Genomic DNA, 9,531 nt, shown 5'->3' on the forward strand with positions numbered 1-9,531 from the left:
TATATATTTAATTTTTTATTTTAAAGTGGTATTTTAATACATCACATCTCTTCGTATACCGATGGGAGTTGCCATATATTTTATTTACTTTTTTATGTTTTTAATTTTTTACTTTAACCGGTTTTGTAATGCCTCGACCTCGTCGTATACCGATGAGAGTTGCCATACTCTTCCTTTATTTTTTTATACTTTTAATTTTTCTCTTTAAGACGGTGTTTTATTGCATCAGCGCTCTTCGTATGCCGATGGGAGTTGCCATATTTTTTAACATTTTTATATTTCTTATTTTTTACTGTTTTTCAATGCTGTTGCCAGTTTTTTTTTTATTTAATATTAATATTTTATAATAACGCCGCTCTCTCAAGTCAACTCCTCGGTTGCAGTGGGGACATTCTTATAAATACCAACTGTTTATATATTTTCTCACTGCTTAACCTCAAACTGACACTATAACGGTGCTTTTGGGCAGCAACTCTACCTCTCATGCCACGCCCACCACGCTGACATCTGCATTAAGCTCGGCCAGCCGCATTGTACACTTTAACTCTTTACGGCTTTTCCATTTTGCCTTTGTGCTTTGTTTTCTTCCACTGTGCGCTTGTTTTTCGCCTTATTCCTTTGGTATTTTATGGCCCACACATTGTGTCAAAAGGTCAAAGCATCAAAAGCGAGCAAGCAAAATGACAAAAACAAAAGCAAACGGCAACTACATTTGTCCGACTGTGTGGCAACAAAAGTCAAGAAAGAGAAAATGCACGAACATAGAAAACAAGTGCCGGTGGATGAGGAAGAGGAAGCAAAGCGCATATGGCAAAATGACTTTTTCAAAATAACTGTAATGTGAAAATGCCTTTTTGCTGTGCTGAAACAAAAGCCGTGAGGCAAAAGGCTCAAAGTTGGAATTTTTTCAACAACTTTTGCATTTATAATGATGGCGTGCAAATAGTAAACAAACAACAAATAGCACAACAAAAACAACATAAGCAACAAATACTTATGTATTTTATAATGAAAATTGTACTTAACAAATAAAATCTACTTTTACACTCAAAATGCTACAAACAAAAACTGGCGCACACAAAGTGAAATGTTGTAAAGGCCGCCACCGTTTGCTGCCTCTGCTTCTTCCTCTGCCATCAGCAAAATGTAGTATAGTTCTTACTCTACGCTGCTTACCTTTCGCAAAACGGTGTTTAATGGTCCAGTTGTAAAGGCTTTGTGAAACTAAAAGGATCTCAAAAGTGGGTTAAAGTGACCGAAGAATCGCCTGGCCGCTCGTTTTGTGTGACAGTCAAGTGGAAGAAGCGAGCGCACAAGCGACCGAGTGTAAGAGAAATAGAATAAGCGTCAAAGAGCACCTATAATATATACGCTTTTCTATAAATATTATAAAGGTGAAAAGCCGATTTTTCGTTGGTTAAAATTTTTATTCGAAACACTTCATGCAAAATACTTCTTCATGAGTAAATTTATGTCGAATTATGCGCAATTGCATACTGAGCCGGAAGCAGAAAAATATACGGGTTTATTGAGCTTGCCGGAATTGTAATAGTTAGGTTTGCGTTATGCAATAATTATAACACTTTTTCAGACTTAAAAAAGCTCAGGTTACAAGCTTTTATGATAATTTTATGTTATAAGTTCACTATAGGTTACCTGGGAGTTTAACTGATAGTTAATAATATTAAAATCCAGTTTTAAAACATCCGTATACAAATTCCTCAAAATCTATGATTTAAAAGTTTCTTCAGTTGACGAAAAATGTTGACATCGCGTTTTATTTTTGACCTATGGAACTCAACTAAAGTCAATGTATACCTAGCCACAATTGTATGGCGCTGGAACGAATACTTTAAAGCTTTGGATGGTTAAAAATGATTTTGTTTCCGCTAAATTGCGTAATAATCCTCAATCCATCACTTGTTCCGTTCTTATATGGATATAGTTTTGAAACTTCGTGATTTATCTTGAAACAAAGAGGAAATGCCGTATGCCAAATCACGACTTTATGAGCTCTTATCGATCACTTCATTATTCTGCATAATTTTCTTCACTTTAAATCGTGAAACAATTTTTGGTTGATGGCTTGCATCGGTCTTAAAGACTATTTTGAAACTCCATGATTGATCTTCCAGAGCCGAACAATTAAAAGCCAAAAAGCGATCATGATGAACCCTTATCGATCATTTCATTATTTTGGATGGCTTAAAAACGATTTTATTTCCTTTAAATTATGAAACAATTCTTGGTTCATCGCTCGTTCCCAGTCTTATAGACAGTTTTGAAACTCTATGATTGATATTTTTCGAGCCTTATAGACAGTTTTGAAACTCTATGATTGATCCTCCTGAACCAATCAACTAAAAGCCCAAAAGTGTTCGTGATTAGTAGCTGTCATGTTGTTTTATCATTCTTGTTAGATCTATTGTTGAAGCATCCGTTAAGGTCGGTCGAAGGCCCAAAATGGACAGCTCTGATTCCACACTGGTCACAGTTAATCTGAAGCACCTACGCTTATCATGGAACACATTTTGAAGAGAAATGAGTTCGGTCCATATTATATGTTACATCTTTATTTGTCGTTAAAAAATCACAAGATGTCAGCAACTATTGAAGTGTCTTTGAGTGAGATTTTGCTGTTACCCGACTGAATTTTAGGGTCTAGTGAGACATGTCTACCAGTATTTGAATCTGCTTTCTCAGTCAGCCGACTGATCTTTAAGACCTAGTAGAACGTGTCAGCAATCTTTATTAGCTTTCTCAGTCATCTAACGGCAAGAGGTATCTGTAGATAACCTTTATCAGGATTTAAATCAGCTTTTTCAATCATCCGACTAATCTTTGAGGCTTATTGGAATATGTCAGTAATCTTTATCAGCTTTCTCAGTCATCTAAGGGCTAGAGAAATATCTAGATAACATTTTTATCAGGATTTAAATCAGCCTTTTCAATCATCCGACTAATCTTTGGGGTCTAGTAGAACCTGTCAGCAATATTTATCAGCTTTCTCAATCATCTAAGGGCTAGAGAAATATCTAGATAACATTTTTATCAGGATTTAAATCAGCTTTTTCAATCATCCGACTAATCTTTGGGGTCTAGTAGAACCTGTCAGCAATATTTATTAGGGTTTAAATCATCTTTTTCAATCATCCAACTGATAAAAGTAATTTTTACCTTGATGCAAAGCGGCCAGTCTTGGTTTCAAATACTAAATACAAAGAAGAATAAGGCAATTGAAGAATATTCCTTACTGCTTTTCATTTTTAAAATCCCTTTGAAGGATTTTTTATTTAAGTATATTTTTTAAACTTCCCCGAAAGAATCCTTTGTCAACCCACAACTATTTTGCTTTATTATACAATGAAGGACACTGACGCAAGTATATTATATTCTTTCTTGACGCTTTTGCTTGACTAGCGCTGCAATATGTGGAAATGCGTTTTATGTGATCCCTTTAATTCTTTTTCTCCATTTTTTGTCATACGAAATTCCTCAACGTTTTCTGGGTCACTTTGTAGTGGCATAGCATGGGCTTAGATGCTGCGTGCTTGTGTGTCCCCTCGCTCATTGTCGTTGAGTGCAAGGATGAAAGCAAGAATGCAGGGATGTGCATACAAAGATGTATGCGGTTGCTTTTATTTTTCTCTATTATTTATTAGCTTCTGTGCTACTAGCAACCACAAAGAGATGCCCGACGGTGGAGGTAAGCTAGGCGCTGTTTGTTGTGGCACGCATGCCATGCACACATTCAAAGTAGCTCGCGGCAAGGACACAAAAAGTGTAAAAGTGAATTTATTAAAGAAAAGGCAAGATTTTTTTTAACAGTAAAGGCTATAGAATACTGAGACTTTCATTTATTAAAGCACGGTCGTACAACTATCATCGAAAGTCATCATTCATCTCAAACTCATCAACGAACTCATCACTCTCGTCATCAACGCCAAGTCAATAAGTTTTGCGAATTCGATTTCAGTATATTCAGCGACCCCGTAAGATCTTAGCCACTGCGTTACACAATACCTATGTATACAAGCAATTTTTCAATGCATTTGCCCAACACACGCCTCATCGAGCACCACCTTTCTTTCTCCTTCCATTTTTGAATATTTTTCAGGAACCCAACGGCATTGGCGGCATAAACGGCCACGCCCATTCGCTACACTTGCTCAGCGAAAAGGAGAAAGCACTGCAGGCTATGAGCGGCATGACCAGCTCACAAATCGTATCGGCGCAAGCGGCGAAAAATCTCGCATATGCCGCTTCGGCGGCGGCCTTCAACGCAGCTGGCTTGCATCAGCCAACGCACGGCGCAGCGCCACCACTCTCCCCAGCACTGCCTGCGCCTGCAGCCACATCAGCAACCTCTGCGTCCTCATCGGCAACAGCAGCTGCTGCAGCTGTAGCGGCGGCGCATGCGTACACACACCTACATTCGCCGCATACACACACACATCACCTCCATCAGCATCACCACCTCAACCATCTTAGCCAACACCACCATAGCCACCACCACCACCACCACCACCAGCACCATGCGCACCACCACCCGCAACACCCGCATCCGCACAGCACTAGCGCACATCTGCCCACGCATCCGCATTTACCGCAGGTCACCTCAGCGGGCACCCTCTATTTGCAGCAACAACATGCGGCGGTGGTGGCGGCAGCAGCCGCGGCACAGGTGCATCATAGTACGGCAGGAACAGCGGCGGCGACGACGACGACAGCGACAACGCCAGCAACGGTGACGGGTGTGCCACACGCCGCACATACGCATGCGCACACGCCACTCCATCATCCACCGATGTATCCGGGCGTAAGACACTTCATATCTTCATAGTACATGTGTAAATGCCAAGCTCTTCTAACGAACTCGGCTACATTTTATGCTCATCTCTGTAAAAAAAAAAAAACCAAAACTGGAAGCATAGCAAATAATAGGCATCGCTATAATGTACCGCTAACTCGCTACTCGTTGCGTTGTAAATAAATCATACACGTTGTGCGCTTCATAACCCTATATACCCATATATATATATGTGTATGTGTGTGTGTGTGTAGATGTATTTTTTTGCATATGTATGCGCGCATAAAGACCCGTTGGTAACTCCATTAGGCACAAAGCCATCACTCATTTGTATGTTTTTAGGTTATGGTGCATATATCATACGCATTTCGACTCGTAGCCCCCCTGGCGGCCCATATGCTAATGCAAATCATCATACGCTTCATCTCATCAGCAGTGCCGGCAGCCGAAAAGTGCAAAATAATTGAGAAAAAAGTAAAATGTTTAAAAGTCGACAAAAAAGAATTCTTCAAATTGGTTGGGGGTCGCCAAAATGCCTGTTACTGTACATACAGCGAAATCGCGTAATCATCTCCATGTAATCAGCAATTGTGATTTATATTATGTGTACTTTTACTCTCTCAAATGCTAAAACCAATAAGCAACAACAACAAGCTAAGTGCTCTCTCTCTCTCATCACAAACGCATAACCCTAAATTTTGTTGGCTCTTCATATAAACCTTGCTTTTCGCTGGCTCATTTTGTTCATATGTATTTTCATTTCAATTTAAGTATTGTACATAATCTACCGTTGTACCTATATACATGCATATCTACATACATATATTTATTAGTAATCGAATAAAATATATACTCACATGCAATTTTTCTCTCCTTTCTACTTCTTCTGTTGCGCCCACAGCAATTCTGGCAGCCCGGTTTGCAGCCCAGCACCTCACAAGAGTAAGTTATCTTGAATAAATTTTTGTAGCTGAGACATTGAAATTGTTTGCATTGACCGCAGTTTTTACGATTACAGCATTAAGCCATTCGCACAACCCCCCTATCCCGCCGGCAAACCATCGACAGCTGTGTCTGGTGACATCGAAGCAGGTCTTCCGCCCGCACAACTGCCGTGGGAGGGCAGAGCGATTGCGACGCACAAATTTCGCTTGCTCGAGTTCTCAGCATTCATGGAGATACAAAGAGAGGAAATCGTGAGTCCAAAGCCGTGCCGTATTACTTTGAAAAATATAAATATGATTTTTCTCTTATTTGCAGTATCACCGGCATTTGTTCGTGCAACTCGGCGGCAAACCGTCCTTCTCCGATCCGCTACTTGAGGTAAGTGCTTAGAAATATTTGTAAAGTTTAGTTTGTGTTAAGTGATGTCAGTCGAGACGTCATCCTTGAACTACTGTGAAAGAGCTCTTGGAGTGACTCTTGAACAGACCTTTCTGTAACAGAAGGTTCTGACGATGTGCTGCTTGTTGACAAGCACTCAACAAGCTCACCTTAGGCATATTCGTAAGTGTTGAGTCATAAGTAGACATGAGTTATCCTAACCATTTCCAACCCAGTATAAGGCCTTTGCCAGCTCATTAGTTAGACAGTTCCCTGTGATTCCACGGAGCTTGCTATTTTTTAGTGGTTGTTGCGCCCAGAGCTCTTAAGCTCTGGACTTGTATCACTGAGCTGCTATCGTAGTGATATCTATCAGTCACTAAATTATGTTTAGGTGTATTATCCGTAGTCATCCAAAGTACAAGATAGTGAAAAGTGCCTTCCTTCAGTACATCTGAGCCCATTTTTTTTAACTCGGTATAATGAGACCTGGTACCCATTTTTCAAGACACGTACTAACAGATTTTTAAAATGACGTCATTCCTAAATAATTTTGGAGAACACTACCGAGCGGACACTTCTTGAGAAAATATTAATTGCGGACACTTTCGGTTCGAGCTTATATAACCTTCTCCCAAAAGTGCAGTTTTGATTCTGTTACTATAATTGAAAGTTCCTGCTGGACTGACCAAACTCCAAGAGAGTTTCTGAGTTAATATTTTAAATGGATGTCAAGTTAGGGTTGGGTTGAAAGGTCGATCCTAACAGGGGTCTCAAATGGACAGCTAAAAAGACCGATCCATTGTGGTACCTAAAACTTCAATACAACAGATCATCAATCCGTACAAAAAACGCGTTAAGCCTATTACAAATAAGTTAAGATTACTTTCACTTTCAACTGTGTCTTCTAAACTGCTGTGGGCTGCTAATATGCTTCTCCACTATACAAAGTCCTGAAATTAAGGGGTTATGATACTCAATTAAACAAAACATTTTCTCTCCACAGACTGTTGACATCCGACAAATCTCCGATAAATTCCCTGAGAAATCAGGTGGTCTCAAAGATCTCTACGAAAAGGGTCCACAGAACGCTTTCTACTTGGTAAAATGTTGGGCAGACTTGAATACCGGCAGAGAGACGGGTGATTTTTATGGCGTTACGAGTCAGTAAGTATACCAAAATATATTGCTTTTGAAATTTTATTGAACCCTGCGATCTTTTTACGTGCGCTTTAGATATGAGAGTAACGAAAATGTTGTGCTCGTCTGTTCGACAAAAGTCTGCTCTTTCGGCAAGCAGGTGGTTGAGAAAGTGGAAACGGAATACTCACGCTTGGAGAATGGTCGTTTCGTATATCGCATACATCGGTCACCGATGTGCGAATATATGATCAACTTCATACAGAAATTGAAGGACCTACCCGAACGATATATGATGAACAGTGTTCTGGAGAACTTTACAATACTGCAGGTGAGTAGATTCAACGAACTCTGAATGTGAAGAAATTTATCTAAAGCGCGCTCTCCATTTCTCTCTCGTGCTTTCCGTTGCCTGTATGCAGGTGATGCAAGCGCGAGACACACAAGAGACCCTGCTCTGCATAGCGTACGTGTTCGAGGTGGCGGAACAGAACAGCGGCGCCACACATCACATCTACCGATTGATAAAGGAATAGCATGAACTGCAACTGCCCAATCTAACCACACACAGTGAATTCAATAGTAGTAGTAGCAGCGGCATTGGCGGTGTAGGAGAAAGCGTAGGAGGCGTAAGCAAGTGTGGCGATGGCGAACGTCACGGCAGTGGTGGCGCCTTAGCGGCGGCCATGGACGACGGTTCAATAGGCGGCGCCAGTGTGCGCGGCTTGGCGCTCACATCGGCGGCAACAACAAAGGACACGCACGACAATGTCGATAGCACCAGCGGCAACGTTGGCGGCAACGCAATCAACAACAGCAACAACACAAGTAGCRGCAGCAACAACAACAATAGTGCACGTTATCTCGGCAGTCTCAGCGATTGCCAGAACGTGAGCAGCAGCGGTGTTGGCATTGGGGGCGGCGGTGGCGGCGGCAGCGATTTGAGTGTCTCAGCGGTTGGCACATCGGCCATTACGCACATCAAGCAATCGCCAACATCGCCGAGTCCAATGAGCAGCGCTGCTTTGGAAGCCACACCAACTGTTCTACAACAACAACATCATCATCGACAATCAAACGAAGAGCTGTACGGCGCTACAGCCGCAACCAACATTGTGGCACATCCACATTCGACGTTGGCGACGCTCGACATGCAACAACAACAGCATCAAGCACATGCGCATGCGCAACAACACCATCACCAGCAACAACAGCAACAGCAGCACCAGCAGCAACATTTACAAAGACTCGGCAGCTTGAGCAGCATGAGTGCCACTGCCAGCGGAGCAGCCGCCGACGTCATATCCAGCAGTCGCGGCGGTATTGGGGCGCTCACGCACACGCTCGGCAGCGGCAGTAGTTTGCTAAACGAGCGTCCGCCACCACCGCCGTATAGCAGCAGCGCCGCTGTAATGGCTAGCAAAGTATTCCACGCCAGCTCGTGCGCTACCAGCAGCATGGAGGCGTTGAGCGGCGACGAACCGCCACTAGCGGCGTCGAGCTCGCGCCTAACGGCTTATGAACAGTTTCTCAAATTGTCCGCACAAGAGTATGCAGCAACGTCGGCGTCCGACAATGCGTCGGTGCTGAATTTGAGCAGCATCGGTAAGGCGGCATCGGAGAGCGATTTGATGTTGCGGCATGCGAATGTCGCAGCGGTTATGGCGGCCGCCGCGGCGGGGAGTGTCAGCGTGGTGGAGGGCAGCGGTGTTGGTATCGCGGATGGTTGTGAGCGTAATTAATTGGTTGTTGTTGTAATCTTAAAGATTTTTTTGTATGATTGTTGCGTTCGCTTTTGCTTGTTGACGACGCGGTATTCGTTGATAAAGGGGTGAGCTGCGCGATGTGAAGATGACGGACTTAAGAAAGTTTGGTTATGTCTAAATTCTTATAAAAAGTTTAAAGTTTTTTTTTTATTCAAGACAATTCGGTTCCAGTAAGACAACTCTTGAAGACATATCTTTAAAAAAAATTCGAAGCTTAGGTTTGTCCTTGCTATTCGGCTCACCCCTCTGCCCACGGCGCTGTCAAGCAAGCAAAAAGTTGTTGTACTTGCATCGGCACACACATACATATACACACATGTACATTTTTATGATCTCAAAGAAATACAAGCAATGTTTTTATGTGTTGAATTTCTTTATTTACTTGGTTTTATGTCTCTTTCTAAACACAAATGCAATACAAGTAACAAAAACAACAAATATTTTACTGACGCAATGCAATAAGGCAAACAGTAATAAAAAATAATAATAAAA

General features: G+C 41.9%; 2 protein-coding genes across 4 annotated transcripts in view; both read left to right on the plus strand.

The window, feature by feature from the left end:
* LOC108977233 (protein scalloped) overlaps positions 1 to 7,826 on the plus strand; it is a 67,655-nt gene extending 59,829 nt beyond the window's left edge. The window contains exons 5-11 of one of the 3 annotated variants that reach the window (XM_018946829.1): positions 4,118 to 4,819; positions 5,712 to 5,752; positions 5,814 to 6,006; positions 6,071 to 6,133; positions 7,140 to 7,300; positions 7,370 to 7,604; positions 7,696 to 7,826. In XM_018946829.1, coding sequence (XP_018802374.1) covers positions 4,118 to 4,819; positions 5,712 to 5,752; positions 5,814 to 6,006; positions 6,071 to 6,133; positions 7,140 to 7,300; positions 7,370 to 7,604; positions 7,696 to 7,809 — 1,509 coding nt within the window. In that variant the 3' untranslated portion in view covers positions 7,810 to 7,826. The remainder of the gene's footprint in view (positions 1 to 4,117; positions 4,820 to 5,711; positions 5,753 to 5,813; positions 6,007 to 6,070; positions 6,134 to 7,139; positions 7,301 to 7,369; positions 7,605 to 7,695) is intronic. The other 2 variants (XM_018946830.1, XM_018946831.1) reach the window with 2 other exon arrangements.
* Positions 7,827 to 7,959: 133 nt separating this feature from the next.
* Positions 7,960 to 9,015, plus strand: LOC108977226 (putative uncharacterized protein DDB_G0277255). The gene is made up of 2 exons (XM_018946824.1): positions 7,960 to 8,445; positions 8,488 to 9,015. Exons 1-2 carry the CDS (start codon positions 7,960 to 7,962, stop codon positions 9,013 to 9,015), a joined length of 1,014 nt encoding a protein of 337 aa, XP_018802369.1.
* Positions 9,016 to 9,531: the final 516 nt, after the last annotated feature.

Source organism: Bactrocera latifrons, unplaced genomic scaffold, assembly GCF_001853355.1.
Source record: "Bactrocera latifrons isolate USDA-ARS-PBARC rearing strain unplaced genomic scaffold, ASM185335v1 scaffold_86, whole genome shotgun sequence".
Classification (NCBI taxonomy): Eukaryota; Metazoa; Arthropoda; class Insecta; order Diptera; family Tephritidae; genus Bactrocera; species Bactrocera latifrons.